Below are 19,615 nucleotides of genomic sequence, written 5' to 3' on the forward strand. Positions count from 1 at the left end.
TCTCTCTCTCTCTCTCTCTCTCTCTCTCTCTCTCTCTCTCTCTCTCTCTCCCCCCCTCCCCATTTTTTTTGTTTTTGAATAATCACGTTTTAATTAATGCCCAAATCTGTCTAGTATATAGCGTTTAGATTTTGAAATTTATATTATTATAATTTCTATTGAAATTTGAATATTTACCGGTTCCATTGATAGGTTTGATGTCTTGTGGACTCGGCGATTGAGATTTTTCTTTACCTTTTCCCTCACTTTTGACTTCCGATTTTTGCTGAGCTATCCTCTCCTGTTTCCTGAATTTCGCCCTTCTATTCTGAAACCATACCTGAAATGAAAAGATAAGGATAAAATTTATTCAAGTTTAGGAAATTTACTGTGATAATATTTTTAATTTAGCTGGCGGTGTGTGCGAAACCACCTTGCTCTGCTACAAAGTAAATGAAAAAATGCACTTAATATTAGCAAGTCAGTGCAAATACCATGTTTCGTCGTTGTCGACGTCATCCTGCTTTCATTGGCCTGCAGACCTTTGGTCCCAACCAGACTTTTTTTGGTGATACCAAGTCGAAACATATTATGCACGGCTCTGAGTGCTCTTGTCAATACACCATGGAAGCCGAAAAAATAAATATATACCGTTTTAATAATTTTATATATTATGGTTTCTATATCGTGCTCTAAATGAATTCGAAGTTTATTATATACCAATCGAATTATTTTTTCTGTGTAAAATCAGAAAAAAATAGTGCAGATTGTATTAAATGAGATTAAATACGAACAAAATCACAAATTCTTAATTATGGTTCAAAGTAAAGATATTTTTTTTAGCTAACTTCGTTATTAGTATTCTTTAGAACCCTTCAATATGAATTAAAAAAAAAAAAAATGGAACTTTAATAATTTGGGATAGAATATCTTTCTATCGAAATGCAAAACTCAAGATTTTATTCAAACCAATGTTTCTTATATAAATCCCACTTGAATACCTTATAGATTTTATAACTTAATTATTTTTAGTTTCGAACACAGAAGAACTCCTCAGTCATTCTGTTTTATATCTCTGGTTCTAAGTTTTTACTTAGGTCCGTGTTGAGCCATTTTGTTTAGTTTAGTCAAATTAGCAATCAAAATGAAGAGTGTTAAATTAATTTTAAAGTAGTTTATAATGATTTCTCATCATAATTCCTAAGAGTAGCAGTTTCCATGGAGTTTTCCCAAATAAGGACTCAAATTTTGAAAAATGTATTATACTTTAAAAAAGTGTGCCTGATGTTTTTCGTGTCGCAGAAAGTTCCTATGATATTGAGCACGGAACGAAAAACTAATTAATATTTTGAGAACAAGAAATGTTTTTATAAAAATATTTCAAAATACAAAATATCATGAAAATATTGCATTTTTAAGTAATTAAAACTAGATTTTTAGTTGGTGACAATTTGTAAAGAGGTGAAGAACTTCGTCATATTTGAAGTTTTTCTACTTAGTATTTTTTTTTTCTTCTTTTGCTTAAATTATACACCTAAAATCTATTCTATCAGAAGAGAATAAATTAAAAAAAAAAACAATATTATTCTTTAATGCTTATGGAACTGAAGAAGAGAAAGACAAAATATTAAGATTATTCAATTGTATACGATTTTATGATAAGTATAAGCAATGTATTGCCAAGCCAATATATATTTTGCTACATTTCTACGGCTTGTGGGGTTACCAGAAACAGCATTTATTAAATATTTGTGTATCTGTATTGTATATATATATGTATATTATATAAATTGACTTTAAATAAAAATCAAACACTGGAGTGCTAATCAGGACGTGAGAGTCTCATACACATTTGTTTTTTGACAATTATACATATGCAGCGTAAAAATAGGTCTGGATATATATCCGAAGCTAGGATCGGAAGACTCCTATCCTATACTCAGACTCTTTATATTTGGTACCTGGAAGTTCATTTGTTTCAGGAAAACCTGGTGGTTGGGCGTGAATGTTGACCACATAACCGTTACACCAGAAACGGTATTTCCTTACTAATTATTCTAATTTTTAAATCCAAATTTTTTTTTTGTTAAACGTACAATTTTTTTAAAAATTTTATTTATTTATTGCTTTTTACAACTGTACATTATAATACATTTAGTAAATTTGATCTCAGTTAAGTTGGAGTGTTACAGGCGTTTAGAGAAACTACTCATTGGTACCATTCTAATGACGTTTTACATCAGCAGGTCTCGTGGCCATCTTCTTTTCAGGCGCCTCGGAGGATTTTCAGGAATGGAAGAGGAAGCAAGGTTAGAAACTAGTGGGTTTGGGTGGTTAGGGAGTTTGTAATGGAAGGAGTGATAACTGGTTGGGACTAGATCGGTTATATACGGAACATTAAGGTCTTTATGTATGATTTTATTTGTGACAAAGTAAGAAGAATTGAGGATTTCACGTAGGGTTTTGGATTGCAATGATCGAATACGAGAGGAATTCGAAGGTTTAGTGGAGCCCCAAAGCTAAACTCCGTATGTCCAGATTTGCTTTATTACAGTTTAGTAGATCAGTCTTTTGTAATGGATTGGAAGTTTAGACCGTGTCCAGTAAGTGCTGTATTAGGCGAAATTGAAGTGCAGTTTCCTATCTTTTCAGTCTTGTGTGAGGATTCCAGGTCAGTCGTTTATCCAGATGTAGTCCAAGATAGCGGATCTGTTCGACAGGGGTAAGATCAACATTATTAAAGGAGACTGTAGGGCAGTCGGTAGGTTTACGCCGAAGGGTAAAGGTGATTCGATGGGAGTTGTTTTAATCATCCAATTACGACACCATTTCTTGTGAGCTATGTGGGAGAAACATGGCCCTTGACAAGAAAATCAGAACAGATGCTCAGCTCCTGCGAGAGAATAGTATTGAGAAGGATATGGGGAGGAGTCTCGGAGAATGGAGTTTAGAGAAGAAGAAGGAATGAGGAACTGATATATTTACGGGGAACCCAACATCGTGGCGTTAATTCAAAGAGCAAGAATAAGATGGTTAGAGCACATTGAGAGGATGCCCTAAGAAAGGATACTTAAAAAGATAGTTTATGGCAAACCAGATGGAAAACGGAAAAGAGGACGTCAAGAGCTCTTGAAGGTTGGCAGATGGAAGGAGAAAGCAAGAGACCGTGTAGACTAGTTGGCTGTTGTGAAGGAGGTCCGGGTTCTTGAAGGTTGGCAGATGGAAGGAGAAAGCAAGAGACCGTGTAGACTGGTTGGCTGTTCTGGAAGAGGCACGGGTTCTTGCAGGACCGTAGTGCCATAAAATAATAATAAATACCAATTTAATTTTAGTAACGTATAGTGCAACCACGGTTATAAAGACTGTATTGTTAAATATTTATTAGTGTTTGGTATCAATAATTATTTTCATATATATAAATAGTTGACCGTATAATTTCAAATTATGGAAATGGTCCGGGTTGCAGTCAAAAGAGAAAGAAAAATACTTAACAACTATTTATTTTCCGACGTTTCGCACTACTTTGTAGAGGTTCATCGGGGGAAAAAAATACAAAAACAACTATGAACATTTTGACATAGTAACATAATAAGATACAAAGAAGTTAATTAAGGTAGGGTTAAAATTATGTAAAAAATAAGTGAAAAGAAAGTTATATACAGATAAAATATATTAATTATTATATTTATTCATTTCATTTATTGTCATATATTATTATTAATTTTATTTTTATTTATTCTTTCTCGGCCTTTGTTTAATTAAGTTGAGATTAAACAAAGGCCGAGAAAGAATATTCTCTTCTTTATTTTCTGTCTTTTAGTGTGTTAAATTTTGTTTTGTAAAATGTTGACTGATCTTTTGAAATATAAATGAATTTAAAAATTTATTTAAATTTACCAGTAATGAATGCGAAGTTATTAGAAGGAACTCAGTGTTATGTTTTGTAGAAACGTGGCTAACAGAAGATAATTTTGTACTTCCACGATTACATACCATATAATAGTAATGGAATAAAACTAATCAAACTGGACGGACGTGGTAGTGGAGGTCTGCTAACCTTAATCTATAACTCGGTCATATCCGCATTCTTTTTTAAAAATCGTTATGGATATTCAACAGCATGACAATAGAAAATATCCTAATAGTTTTCGGGAACATCTACTTTCCCCCTTAGTCGTTTATCCTGGTGTAGTCCAAGGTAGCGGATCTGTTCGACAGGGGTAAGATCAACATTGTTATGCTCAACATTGATGGGATTTGTTTTAATCCTCCAATTACGACACCATTCTTTGAGGGCTGTGATATGGGAAAAGGTACAATTTTAAAACAAATTTTCAGTGTATAAAACAATCAGATCTGATTGAGTGTTCCTGTTTTACAAGGTACCATTTATTGTAAATTTGTATTTATACCATTGAATTATTATAGTATTTGTCAATCTCAATGGTTTGATTCTGTTTGCGATTTTTTTTTTTGCTTGCAACGACAGAACTTAGTGTTGGTATACAGTAAACAATGTAAGTAATGAAAGCCGCAGTGAAATAGATACAATTTTATTATAACCAGTAGATTTCCAAACCAATTCGAGCGTTAGAAAACCCAGATGTCTGAATAAAAACAGGATAAACGGAGAGAGAAGGGAGGGGGTGCCGCTGGGGAAATCAGGTTCGCTAATTTCGAACAAAACTCGTGTATGGGCAACCGCACTACCGCTTCCTTCCACAATTGTCTGGAGGGACAACATTATGTTCGGGCGGTTCTGTACAATATTTTTAGGAACTACCAAATCAATTTAGTAAAACACCTGGATAAAGTATATTTAAAAAAATATGTATGTAGTTTCATTGAAGCAGTCCCAAACAGTATAATCCCTTTGCTCTCTAGCAATGGTTGTTTATCTTCAATAGTTCATAACATACATTAAAATATTTTTAAACAAATTTGGTGCGGTGCGCGAATCACAGCTTTCACTTACCACCCTACTTTGAATAAAAAATAATCCTTGCTCGTCACAGAATATATATTTCTATATTATTCATAATTTTTTTAAAAATGAGATTGACTAACTCCAATATTTTCACATTCTTCTTTAACAGAAGTATGGTAGAATTATAAAAATACAATACCTCTCTAAAATTTACATTCTGCTCTTAACAAATGCTAAATTGCTATTGAATCAATATTGAAATACTAAGAATGATTATATGAGGTTTGTCATTCTATAAACTGAAAAGTCCATATATAGGTTAAGTGAAATTAAAAAAACAAATTTTAATATTTATGGTCTTATGAAAAAAATTATTAGATAAAAATTATTAGCGAAACAGAAAAGACACTGCGCATGCGTTCGCCTGTTAACACTCAAACTCATGTTAGAAAAGACTATACGTTATCAGCATTTTCCGTTATATTTCTACGACTTTATAAATTACTTATTATTTTTTATAACATCTTTGGCTTTGCAACGGTGTACAATACGTCTCTATTACTGCTCCTATTTCCATAAATGTGTTTTCAACCTGGAAAAAATATTTTTCTCCTCAAGTTAAAAATAGAACCCTTTCATAGTTTATATTTATACATTCGAGAGATGGTTCGTTATTTCAAATAAACAAAATTAAAGATATTTGACGATTATTTTGTTTAAATCTGGCATATTAGCTATCTCAAACTATTTAAATAATATCAAAATAATAATCCTATTATAAAATAAGAAAATGTTGACATAGTAAGATAATAAGATACAAAAAAGTAAATTAAGGTAGGGTTAAAATTATGTAAAAAATAAGTGAAAAGAAAATTATATACAAATAAGATATTTATTATTATATTTATTCATTACATTTATTGTCATATATTTTATAGTTATTATAGTTTACGTATTTTTTTATATTATTATCGTTGTTTATTTTATAATAATACTATTTTATTTCTTCTTTTCTTTTCTTTGTATATAATTTTCTTTTATGTATATTATTATTATACTACGTCAAAATGTTCTTAGTTGTTTTTGTATATTTTTTCCCCTGATGAAGCTCTACAAAGTATGGCGAAACGTCAGGAAATAATAATAATAATAAATAGTTGTTACTAAATTTGTCTCTCTTTTGAACGCAAACCTGACGACCATCTTCATAATTATTTTTTTTAAATTTTTAGAAATCAATTTTCTATTTCACGTTTACATACACTTTGTATTGGTTAGTTATAACGATGATCGGCTTTATATGGTAACCCCATTAACAGATAACTTATTTCCTTCCATGTTCCATGCCATGAAAGGCATATTACGTATATTATATGTTTACAATACTAAAGATTTGAGTATATATAATTTGTTACATTGTTTATAACATTTTAAAAAAAACAAAATACAAGCACATAATTAATTAATAATGAAAACGAAGAAGGAAAAAAAAATCAACAAACACAACAATGTATATTATATTTTTGTTACATTTCAGTGAATCTGGTACTAATCGGTATCAGATTGATACATTTCATAAAGAATTATTGCAATAAATTAAATAGATTAAAATTAAATTAAATTGCATTAATCATTAAAAAATTTTGTTGATTTGAATTCCTGCAAGCAGCCACTGTTTTGAAAATAAGAAAAATATTCGCGGAGGGGGTGGCGAAGATAAAAGGGTGTAATGAGGGGAAGAGGGAGAGAAATAAAATGAATAAGTGATGAAATGAGGGGAGGTGGACAATGGAGCCGGAGCCGAAAGCCCTTATACAATTGTTATTAACTAGATGCCCATGTGTCAGTTGCCCACTGTTTACACAACTAAATTATCCCACTATATGCCTCCTTTGCCAGTAAATATTTACTTTATTCATTTGTTTTTATTTAATACCCCCTGTTGGGGTGTCACTAGTTTTGCCGGAGGAGCTGATCAAACACTCCCAGTCAGCCACTTTATAAACAAGACCACCTGCCAGTGGTTAAGCAATCACCATCCCTTCACACTTCCATCAACCCTAACCTCTGATGTTGGTCATTCATTACTCAACCTTGATTCCCTTCCATATCTATCAGATATTTGACGCCTCCTTATCCTTGTTTTTATTGCTAAGGGTAGAAGTACCAGCAATGGCTTACGCTTTTAACTTAACTAGACTAATAAACTAGATCATATTTTCCTCAAATATGTTCATAAGTCTACACTATGATCCCAAAAACTTTGCATCCAAGAAACCAGAAGCATATGAGAAGCAGTATTGATATCTAGTGAAGCATTGATTCAAAGTCATTGTGATTATATTTACCGGGTGTAGGTCCCTTAATTCAGCGTTGTGTTATCTTCTAAATTCTCCCGTTAATTCATCCTTTTTCGGTCCGAATATTTTTCGCAATACTTTATTTTCGAAAACCCTAAGAGGCTTTTCATCTCTTAGTGTAAGAGGCCATGTCTTACATTCATAAAGAACAGTGGGAAGGAATAGTTTTGTAAATTCTAATTTTTAAGTTTTTCGATAGAAGGAGCGAGCTAAGCAGTTACGAAATTGAAAAATAACAAGCATTTCCGGCCTTCAACCTAGCTTTTATTTCCTCATCAATTTCGTTTTTTCTAGTCACCGTAGAACCTAAATACTTAAACCTATCTACCAGTTCAAACGTATTTCCTCCTATATCTATATCACCGAAATTGAGTAAAAAATAAAGATTTTTTTTTAAAATGCTATTAATACCTGGAGAAGTTGGTAAAAATATGGGAAAAATAAAATGGCAACCATGCCTCTATGTATGTATTATTTATTTGTCTTACAATAATAATGTTTAAACGATTTTATTGGATTTTATTGAGCGGTAGTAAGAAGAAGAAGGAGGAAGGAGCTACGTGAGAGAAATATGAAGATTTCAGCGAAGAATAAGTGATAAAGGTGGGGTTGGCTCTAACTGGATATAATATTCATCCGCTCACTTTCGCCACCTCGTAGTTCCCCCACCTCTCTCATTCATTTCCCCTCCTACCCTCCTTCTCGACGGCTTATAAAGTATCGTCAATTGTTTAAGAAGTCTGTAGCCTTTGACTTGCACAGCTTTCCCAATCCCTCTTCCAAAAGGAGGTTGCAAGGTCTTCAAGTAGAAGCTTCTTCTTGTAGGGAAGGGACATATCGCCGTTATCAATGCAATAATGGTTAGTGATATAGCAAAAGTAATAATTTGTACTTATTCTTGGACGATTCCCTTAAGAATTATAATACTAGAAAGCAAAATACAAAAAATAAATAAATAAAGTTATCAAAATAGTAAAAGAAAACTATTTATTGTTAACCAATGTTTCACCCCAAAGATGACAACTTCATCATACACCTTTGGTTGTCATCTTAGTTTCAATCTGACAGCCCTGACGATGCCCTGCAAAGTGGGACGAAACATTGGTTAACAAAAAATAGTTTTTTTTTGCTATTGTGATACGTTTATTGAACACCACCCGGAATATCTTCCAACAATCTATTTCATACGGTCAACTATCTTCTTCCAGTATGAAATATTAAGAGCAAAATATGTTAACCCCCAATTTTACAAATAATTGAATAATAATAACACCTATTTATAGTACAGTACAGTAAAGGATAAATAATTGTGTGAAAAAAAATATATAAAATAAAAATAAAATAAATTTACAAATTCCGGTTGAAAACAATATCGAGGCCATTTTCTTTTCAGACACCAAGGAGGATTATCAGGTAATAAGAGAGAAGTCAGATTAGAAACTGGAGGGTTTGGGTGGTTAGGAAGTTTATCATGGAAGGGTTGGTATCTGGTTCTGGCCAGATCGGCAACATGAAACATTCAGGTCCTGATGGGACTTCCAACTAGGAGTGGAACTTCATGAACCTTTTTTTTATGTAATCCTCTGTAGTCTCTAATTGTAATTATCGATGACATTGGCTGTTTTTTACAAACCAAGGAGCATCAACTGCAATTCTTTCGATTATTTTGAAAATATTGTAATTTTTTCCTTTTTGTGAAGGATGCCGCTCCCCAGACTTCACAGCCATACATCAGCAGTGAATAGTTGGACCTTCGCTTGCGGCATCCCTGGCATACGATGGTATGAGAGATGACTTTACCTCGCTGAATTTGATTGATGTGGGCTGTTGTTCTTTATCTTCCTCATTCTCATCCTGACATGCAAACAGTTTAGTATCGGTTAGCACACCGTGGATACCTAATCTCATGGTACATCATCGCCAAAATGAAAAGAATCCTTTAACTCGCCACAGTTATGTAAAAGTTCCTTTTCTCTATAGAAATAAAATTTGTTGATTTTTTCGGCGATGCCTGCTCAGCGTTTTCCGATTTCTTGACAAATCCTGACCTCTAAAGCAGTTAGAAAACAATATTTGATCTTACTAGAGCTAACTTCAATTTTAGAGATTCCAAAAAACACTTTGGAATTTAACCCAATATGAAAGCAGGCTGCAAATTCAATTATCTGGTTCAGTATATACTTATATCTTGACAACATAGATGTCTACTCGTATGTTACAAGTTCGATTTATGGAGAGAACAAGTGATTTGCTCCTTTAATTTATTGCGTGTTTTTCAATTGACCAAAAAAAAAACATAAAATGATTCATATAGTAAATTACTTCAATGGATTATTGTAACTTCAGTTTGTAAGCACTTGTCCATCCACTGAACCTGTTATCGCCTACTTTTATAGTTTCCTTAGTGTTAGAAGCCACTGAGAGAAGTTCAACAATAGATAATAAATACTTTACTAATGACCATGCAATAGCCAAGGCTTGGCATTAAATAAAGATATAAAACCCGGGCTCCAGGCTCAAATGGCGGGGAAAGTTCCAGGCGATTTAACCGGGCCGAAGCCACATGGCGGCACAACTGTCGCGCCACTGGCTCTTCCCAGCTTATTGCCTGTCACTTCTACCACTTTCTCAATCAGCACTAATAACTATAAATAGTTTATCTATTTAAAAAGTATTTTTTAAAAAATCAGGGCCCTAAATATTAAAAATGTAAGATCCATTAAAACTATACTTCAAAAGTTGTGCCTGTAAATTCCACCTCACCAGTTAAACGTTAATACTGATTTTTGATTTATTTATTTTTTATTAAACTTTTAATTGGTAAGATATTTCAGTTTTATTTTATTTATTCTAATTTTTTTAATATTTATTTATTGCTATTTACAACTGTACATTATAATACATTTAGTAAATCTAATCTAAGTTAAATTGGAGTGTTACAGGCGTGTAGAGAAACTACCCATTGGTAACACTCTAATGACATTTTACATTAGCTGGTCTCGTGGCCATCTTCTTTTCAGACGCCTCGGAGGATTGTCAGGAATGGAAGAGGATGCAAGATTAGAAACTAGGGGGTTTGAGTGGTTAGAGAGTTTATAATGGAAGGAGTGATATCTGGTTCGGGCTAGATCGGTTACATAGGGAACATTAAGGTCTTTATGTATGATTTTATTTGTGACAAAGTAAGGAGCATTGAGGATTTTACGAAGGATTTTGGATTGTAAGGATTGATTACGAGAGGAATTCGAAGGTTTAGTGGAGCCCCAAAGCTCAACTCCATGTGTCCAGATTGGCCTTATTACAGCCATGTAGATCAGTCTTTTGTAATGTATTGGAAGTTTAGACCATTTGTCTAGTAAGTAGTAAGTTGTCTGTAATAGTCGAAATCGACGTCCAGTTTCCTGTCTCTTCAGTCTGGTGTGAGGATTCCAGGTTAATCGTTTGCCCAAATGTAGTCCAAGATAGTGAATCTGTTCGACTTTATTCTAAAATGTATCTAATTTTCTTAAAAAAATATAGATGTTCTTACATTTTGATACGTATTCGCCAAAACGTTATTTAAATGATAAATATATCATTGATGAAGTTATTGCAGCCTTCATTTCAATTAACGTACCTTCAGCTAAAACTCTACAATACAACTGTCAATTTTTATTAACTGTTTAACAACTCAATTAATGTTATTTCTTAGTAAGCACTAAGCTATATTTCACATTAATAGATTATATATTATTATGATGGGAAAATAAAACGTCATCAAAAGAATTCCTTTATTTTAAATATATCACCTCTTATTCTTAAATATTTATAACTTTTTATAATTATATTTTTATTACTTTTATTTATTTGTATTTATTATTTTATTTTATGCGTGCATGTTCAGTATTTTTTTTTTAGATTTTAATGGAATACAAGTTTGCATGACCAAATAGGATTTTTATGTATTATTGATTATTATATTCAGAGAGAATTAGATGTAGATATGTAGGTCAATTACAGGATAAAAAATTAATAATTTTATAAAAAATAAAAAAAATTAAAGAAGAATAAAAAAAATGAAAATATAGTAAAAGAAAAAGATTAAGAAACAAAACAATAAGAAAAAAAACATATACTTCTATTATTTATTTTAATATTTACTGAATATGTTTATAAAACAAAAGAATAATAAGCAATTGTCCAACTTTTCTAAGTATGCTGCGTGTATAACAAACCAATACAGTTGGGTGGCACTTCCTTAAGTGTTTCTACTCTTATAAAAATCAAATCGAACGAATCCATGTTAGAAAAATAAATTATAAATTATAGGAAGTCCTTATGAAGATTATCGATAAAGCAAAAAGATTTTAAACAGTTCATATCTACGACTGCTTTTTTATATATCAATTTTAATAGTTTATATGTGCAAATTTCATATCTTATTTGTTATTTAATCAGTATTTTGAAATTCGAGGACCTGCTGTTTTTTAAAATTTATTTGTTTTGTTTTTTTTCAAATTCAGTAGCAGTTGAAAACTGATAAAAGTAAACAACAGATTGTTCATCAGGCCCTATTGGAAACCCCGTATGTAAACAACAGGTAAACTCCGTTACGGGCAGTGAAAACATTCTTGCAAAAACATTGCTCAAACCCATTCGTACTATGTTTTGACTGGTTTTTGTTAATAACACTGATATTCAGAACTAAAAGTAGCCATAAAATTTATTGGCATTATGGATAGCTAATTTATAAATGTTAAAGTTAAATATACATATATATCTATGATTTAAAATTAGGTTCAGTTAGGACAGGAATATATATAATAATGAAAAAAATCGTGCGTCTCAAACAACATTAAAATTATTACTTATCACTTAAGAAGTACAAACTAATCTATAAACCTTTGGCGTTATTCCTATCATCAAACGTACTTTACAATTCGATTTAGTTCAAAAAAGTACATTGAGCATAACCACCATTAAAATTAATATAGGGGAATATTTAGATGAAAACGTCATGTCCAAAGAACTGTTGGTTTTGTATCATTGTGCGGTGCATGTTAATGAGATGGGTTTTAAAACAAAATATTTTGGAGAGAAAATTTTGATTTTTTATCATTTTTGTGTATATTTTTAATAGTTATTTTTGTATGCATACATATATGTCTATCTACCTCTAATTATATCAATTATATGACATATGTATAACTAGTTTATATTCTTATGTATTTAAAATGAATATTAGTTATATTTTGTATTTTATTTAAGTTAAAGAGGGGGAAAATAAGGATAGAAAAGGAAGAGAACTATTAACAAAAAAAAATAAATTAATAAAGTATGGAAAGAAGAAAAAAAAATAAAGAAAAAAATATAAGAACCAAAGTGATGAAACAAATAAAAAATAAAAAAAGTCATGTACTATTATTATATATTGTTTACATGTTATCCTATATGTTGTAAATTAAAAAAAAAGATTAGATTTGAATAAGTATGCTGTGTAGTACATAAAATATAAACAATATTTAAAAAACGCCTGAAATTGGAAAACGGTATGGAACCCGCCACTCAGAGATCATAACACAAACAAAACAATCCTTCCCCGCCGGATCCACCTACTAAGACCCCCGGGGAGCGACGGTCATATAACACTTTTTTTTTTTACACTTATGAAATATCTACTTAAAACGGGAAGAGGAGACTTTAAGATAGTTAAGTATAAGCAATATTTAAAAAGTGCCTGAAATTGGAAAACGGCCCAACCCAATAAAGTTAGACAGCACAACTTTGTTGTTTTTGAATAAATTTTTCCTCTTTATGGAAATATTTTACACTTCAGTTTCCGGAACCTTCCAAATTTCCAATGCCCATTAAATAGGAATTTATTTTCTAGTATTACATTTAGGTATTAAGGGTCTAATATAAATAGATCATACGTCTATATTCTGCTGTCCATACCTTGATCTGATCCCGTATAAGTTCCCTTATAGTTTGGAGTGTTCTCGTTCCTAATTTCAATTTCGCAACTATGGGAGTTTCAAGTATGTTACGAAACTTATTTAAAATTATAAATGAATATATCCTGTAGTATATCCTATATAAGTATATAATATCCTACCATAGCGCAGTAAAGAGCCGTGACACATGTTCCCCGAATCATGTACAAGGTTCCTACAATGGGAAGGACGATGACAGTGCGGGGAGACATGTGTACCGGCACCTGATGTAGCAGCCACTGATATGCTTTATTGTCTAGGGGTTGTAATTGATTAACGCTTTCCCACCCTCTGTCAGTATTGGATATTCATAACGTCCCCCATCTGCGAGCAACCCTCCCATGTCCTCCACCGCTCCTACACATGTCTTTTATTCACTTAGCTCCGACACAGGCTCTTTATTATCGTATCAGTTTCATAACAGATTAGCAGCATTGATTAATAATGAGCGGATTACGATTATCATGTTTTTATAATTAACATGTCAAGTGCTATTTTAAACTAGGTTACAGCCGCCAACTACTTATCCTAGTCAATTAAGATTGCTCTTTCGGTAAACGAAATTAGGGTTCGTATTCCACCTTGGAACATTAAAAAAAATATGCTTTTACGAAAAATCACAAAAAACATTGGAGTTATATTTGTATAGTTATTTACCAACACTTTGAATATTCCTAAAATCAAAACAATTCAATATATAAATATTCCAAACCCTTAGGGATACAAAAATATTACTCTAAACACTCAGTTATGAAGAAGATGGTCAGGGATGCGGTCACAAGAAAAAAATATAATAACTATTCATTTACCGACGTTTCATCCCACTTTGTAGAGCTTCATCAGGGCTGTTTCTGCTCAGGTCAGTACGAAAAATTCTAAGAAAAAAAACGAGCAGAGACAAGCTCTACAAAGTGGGGCAAAACGTCGGCAATCTAATGTTTTTCTGTAATTAAAAGTTTTAAACTTTAATGTAAAGAGTGACGAAATATGGTCATTTGACTGAAATTGATGACCTGGGCAGAGTAGCCTACAAAAACTTTTTAAATTGTTGATTTGAGTTGTAAATTTGTATTTAAGATTGCCTTTGAGAATGACCGAATAGGCCGAACGTCGGAAATTTAAAGAAATAATAAAGAGTATCTCGAGACTTAACTTGGATAGAATTTATATTAAATAATATTTTTTAAATAAAAAATAGTAACCGGTCTGAAGATACTGAAAAAACTATATATAAAATAAGATAATTATGTTAAAAAAATATATGAAACTTCGAACGAAGGTCATCTATCTACTTGTTAGCACAGCAGTGACGTGGCTGGGACAAAAGCCTGGAATCTCTTGGAGCCCTGCTTTGCCTTCGAAACGGGGGTAACAAAGCTTGGATCAGAGTCTCCAAGGCTGAATGTGAATTTATTTTATTTTTATTTAAATAAAATTAAATTATTTAAATTTTTTTAAATTTAATTTTCTTTATATTGTACATAAATTATTGTGGCATTATTTAATCAGTTTTATTTTATTATGTCAATTTATATTTTTATTCATAGATATCATAATTATGTATCTTTTTATTACTTTATTTTAATTTACTTTTGCTATTGTTATCATTTAAGTTTTTTTTTTCTTTTTCTGTATATATTGTATGAATGAATTGTTATAACACTAATAGTTAGGTAGATTTTATTATTTCTCTTAAAAAAATATATATTTGTTGCCTCAGTGATAGTTTTAAGTGATGGCGTATATTTTCAATATGCCTTATGCTAATTAAAACAATTATAATTTTAATTTAAATGTTAAGTAAAAGTAGCATATTCTTAGTCTATTCCAAGTGAAGAAGTACCTACCTGGACACGGGCTTCGGTGAGGTCGATTTTGAGAGCGATCTCCTCCCTGGTGTATATGTCGGGGTAGTGGGTCTCCTGGAATGCCCGCTCCAGCTCCTTCAACTGTGCCGATGTAAAAGTGGTCCGAATTCTCCTTTGCTTCCTCTTTTCCGTGAGCACTCCTTCGTGGCCAGCGTACACTTTGTAAGGTAGACCTCCTGGAATGGTCATTTAATTCAAAGACTGCATACAACAAAGAGATATGAAGTAACTACCAAAAGAGATATTTAATGATTAATTACTTAGCAATATTTAAATACAGCCTTTAAGCTCATTCACGAATGAAGGAAGCTGATTATAGTCCTACTACTACAACATTCACTTCTCAAAACTATTAATTTATACCTAAATAAAATTATATATTTCACTATAATCAGACATTTAGAACATAGCAAATTGATTATAAAGATTAAAACGAATTTTAAGTCAGGGTTGTAGGGGTTAAATTTTTATTTCTTCAGCGTAACTAATCTTATATATAAAAATTAATTCTTGTTTTTTCGTACTTTATGCACTTCTTATGGGAAGAATGCAGGCTGGCCTGACTTTTTGATAAAAGAATTTAACTAAATTAAGCATTTTTGGCGTGTAGCTCGAAAAATATACATTTTTTTCATGGCGATTATATAATAAAAAAAAAATTACTGATTCTAATCTACATTAACGAAATTTAGATTTTTTGCCCTTATAAAAAGAAAAAGTTTTATTCTTTTTTTCTAATTTGTTTAGTAAGATCCTGTATGTCCCCTTTGGTGTAGTTGATAGAGCCTTACCTAAACCATTGCTAAGTTTGGTGTAAATTGGTTTAGTAGTGTTGAAGTTATTACAAGATTTTTAATTTGTCAAAAGAAATCAAAAGCCTGATTCTATTAAATGATTTTTTGCTCACTAAAAATTTTAAAAAAAACATAATGTGCATTTAAGTAAAGTATATTAACAACATTTTTTTTAGATAACTGTTACCATTTATGGTACCATAGTTAACGTCTTATCATTTCATCTATACATATATATATTTATTTTTTTCGGCCAAGACTCTCATTGGAGTCCTATATTGCCTAACCATGGTTGGGGGTCAACGTTTTTCATTTAGTGGGACCGCCACTCAATGAAAAAAGTCAACGCCCTGGCAGAATTCGAACCGGCACCGCTAATAGACATCACATTGACAAGATAGTGTCTTAACCACTGAGCTACGGGCGCCCTCATCTATATATTAATTAATATCAAAGTTTCATGGGTGTTCAATCAATGCACATACAGCCTCAAATATAGCAATAGTGAACCATTGCCGGTCTGCTGGTAAAAGAATAAATGATTTTACCAAATTAAGATAGCTTCTGTAGAAACCTTTTTTAATTTTATTATTATTATATTGTGAAGTATTACATTCTATTGTATACATTCAGACATTAGTAATAGAGATAATAGAACACATTCACAACATATTTACATATACACACATACTGCTACATATTCGTATATATATATGATATATATTTTTATGAATCTTGAGGACCAATCGATAAGACAATTATATTGACAACTTTATTGTTTACATTAGGATTAACAATTATTTAAAATAAATTAACGGAATGTTTGTTAAATTTTTATTTGGTTGGATCTTCAAACAAAATGGACATTCGTCCCAGGGATGTATTTAAGGTTTGTTTGTGTATAGAGTGGGAGGCTTTAAAAGTTATTTGGAGCACCTAGCACTTCTTAATAAGATTTTTAAAAAAAATTAATGTATTGATATTTACAACTGTATTTAAATACAGTTTAAAAAAAATTTTTTTTATATATATAAAAATACATCTAGTAAATTTGATATAAGATTATAATGGAGTGATAAAGGCATGTAGAGAATGTATGTATGATGTACCATTGGTAGCACTCTGATCTAAATAAGACTCTGTAAATTTAAAGAAAAGAAATCAGCATTCGTAATTTCAATTAAAAAGTTAATAATGATTTATTGTATAAATATTGTACAATATGACTATTTCTAACTCATGAAACAGCTTTAAGAATCTAATATACCACTGTCGCATTATAAAATAATTCTGTTAAAGCTGATATTAAGTACCTGATAGATCTTTTCATTAGGTAAATTAGGGAACTGAAACTTTTTCAAACCAGTTTCACAGTGATAGAGAGATAATGAGATAAAAATGTTGATAACTGTTTCAAAAACGAGATCTGCCGTCCTAAGACTAAAAGCCTTATCTCATAAATCTAAAAGAAATCGATATACTGCCAATTTCCTCAGGTTTTTAACTGTTTCAAGGTGTGTTCAATTTCTTCAGAGATTTTTTGTAATTTTTTTATGAGATGCTACAGCCTTGCTTAGAAGCTAGGTCAGGTTGTTGATAAGTGTTACTTAGCAGGAAAATCGCAAAAAATTGAAGAACCAAAAAAGCTTTTTAAGATTAATATGGAAGAGATGACCACTTTATTTTTTCAATTGTTGTTAGTTAAAACATGTTTAAATATTGCAATGGCATTTAAATATCAACTTAAACTAAAACCAGCCTAGTGTATTTTCTTATTTCTAATTTTTATTTAAATAACAATGTTGGTACTAGATTATCACAAAATTGAAGACTTTGTTTTATTTTTATCACGACTTAAAAATCTTTTTACCTCTAATAGTAATTTAATATCAAAAATATTACTTAAATAAAAAAAAAAAAATGAACTAGTTTTGGAATACAAAAGCTCATATAGTCTTATAATTTAAATGCAGATAAAAACTAGAAACTAGTATAAAAAAATTATGCAAACTAAAAAAGTACATTAATTATTTGAGGGTTGTGTTGAAATATTTAATGTGTTACTGTGCATAATGTATATATTTTTTTTAACTAGTATAATACTTAATTTATATGACAATAAATTTTCATCATATTTATTTATTAAATATTTATATTTTTTTAATAATAATATTTAGTATTTTTTTTTTTTTAATCGGATCGGATTCGATATAAACATCTCTGTATTATGTACTAGGAATACCAATATTTAAGAATACTATTCACATATATAAAGACGTTTTTAATGTTTTTATTTCATTTCAAAAATACAATGTTAATTCAATATAACAAACGATGTGCGTAATTATAAAATATAGGCATATTTCATAAAAACTTTTTTTTAATCAAATGACTAAAAATTATAATTGCGCTTCATTACGGTCTTTTTTTTGTTAGTACATGAATCAATTAATTTTTAACTTAATAATCTTTTTAATTTAAGTCTACTTACCGACTATAGGGGTCATTCTTGAATGGGGGTTGAATTTTGTGTCGTTTAATTCAGATTGAATTAGCCATTTGGAAGTTATCGCACCAACCCCTAAAACGCAAAAATTTACATATTACAATCTTCCCTTTCAGGACTATAGATTCATAAATTAAATCAATACCTTTATGTTTTCTTTATATTTTTGATAAAGAAATCATCGATTTATTTTGTAATCTTGTCTTTCTTTAGGGATTAGTTTAAATAAATAGTGTATTTTTTTTTAATAATTGTCTCAGCGTACATTACACCGTTTTTATTGTATCTCATGTATATTTTAATATACCATTCGCACTACAATTCAGCATGCGTTATAATTTTTAAGTTTATTTTTTTCATGAAAAAAAAAGATGAAGAATCACTGTTAACAAAACGATTTGAACATAATAAAAATAATTGAACGTAACTTCATTACATTTGTTCAAAGTTAAAAGCTAGGATAAAATTACATACTTTTTTTTACTCAACTATGGCGCACAGTGAAACGAATTACAACATAAGCAGGCATCTATATTAATTTGTTCATTCCTTTGATTAATACGGATCATAATGTTATATGTTATATTTATTGTATATTATCTAGGGTTATTTTATAAATTGTAAGTTGCATGTTTCACGGCCTTGAATGTAGGCCCTTCTCTTCTCGATAAGACATCATCCACTACTAGTATTTTATTGTATGATACAATGAATACAAATATTAATAAATAGGAAACAACATATTTTAAAACATGTTATATAATTGAGTATACAGAGTGTTTTAGGATTATGTATCCTAACTAAAAATATGAATTAATGATCTCAAAACAAAGAAAAATTCTTTATGTTTGTTAATGCTTTATTCAGGAGATAATCACGTCAGTAAGGGTTTTATTGTTGTTAATTATATAGGTTATAATAAATAAATTACTTTAACCTACATTATTAAAGACATTTTAACCTTGAGCATTGAGACAGGCTCAAAATCTTGATCTTTATTATTTTGCAAGTTTCGATTATAAATTTGTGGTAAAGAATTAAAGTCATTGGCCGTGCTAGCATAGACTTATTGTTTTTTTTTTCATTTAAAATCTGCATTGCATAAATTGGATATTTTACTTGTTATTTTATTATTTTTGTATATATTTTTAATACTGATTACATTTTTATTTTTACATATATTTGTTACTTTTTTTATATCTGTTTGTT

At 30.5% G+C, this 19,615-nt stretch overlaps 1 protein-coding gene across 2 annotated transcripts in view; it reads right to left on the reverse strand.

Moving 5' to 3' along the window:
• Window positions 1-19,615, reverse strand: part of LOC106688252 (paired mesoderm homeobox protein 2A) — a 70,480-nt gene that overhangs the window by 5,918 nt on the left and 44,947 nt on the right. Inside the window, exons 2-4 of one of the 2 annotated variants that reach the window (XM_014432629.1) lie at window positions 18,392-18,481; window positions 15,086-15,282; window positions 178-319 (exon numbers count right to left, since the gene is read on the reverse strand). In XM_014432629.1, coding sequence (XP_014288115.1) covers window positions 178-319; window positions 15,086-15,282; window positions 18,392-18,481 — 429 coding nt within the window. The remainder of the gene's footprint in view (window positions 1-177; window positions 320-15,085; window positions 15,283-18,391; window positions 18,482-19,615) is intronic. The other variant, XM_014432630.1, reaches the window with a different exon arrangement.

This window comes from Halyomorpha halys, unplaced genomic scaffold (genome assembly GCF_000696795.3).
Source record: "Halyomorpha halys isolate HHAL.00 unplaced genomic scaffold, Hhal_1.1 Scaffold1090.1, whole genome shotgun sequence".
NCBI classification, from domain to species: Eukaryota; Metazoa; Arthropoda; class Insecta; order Hemiptera; family Pentatomidae; genus Halyomorpha; species Halyomorpha halys.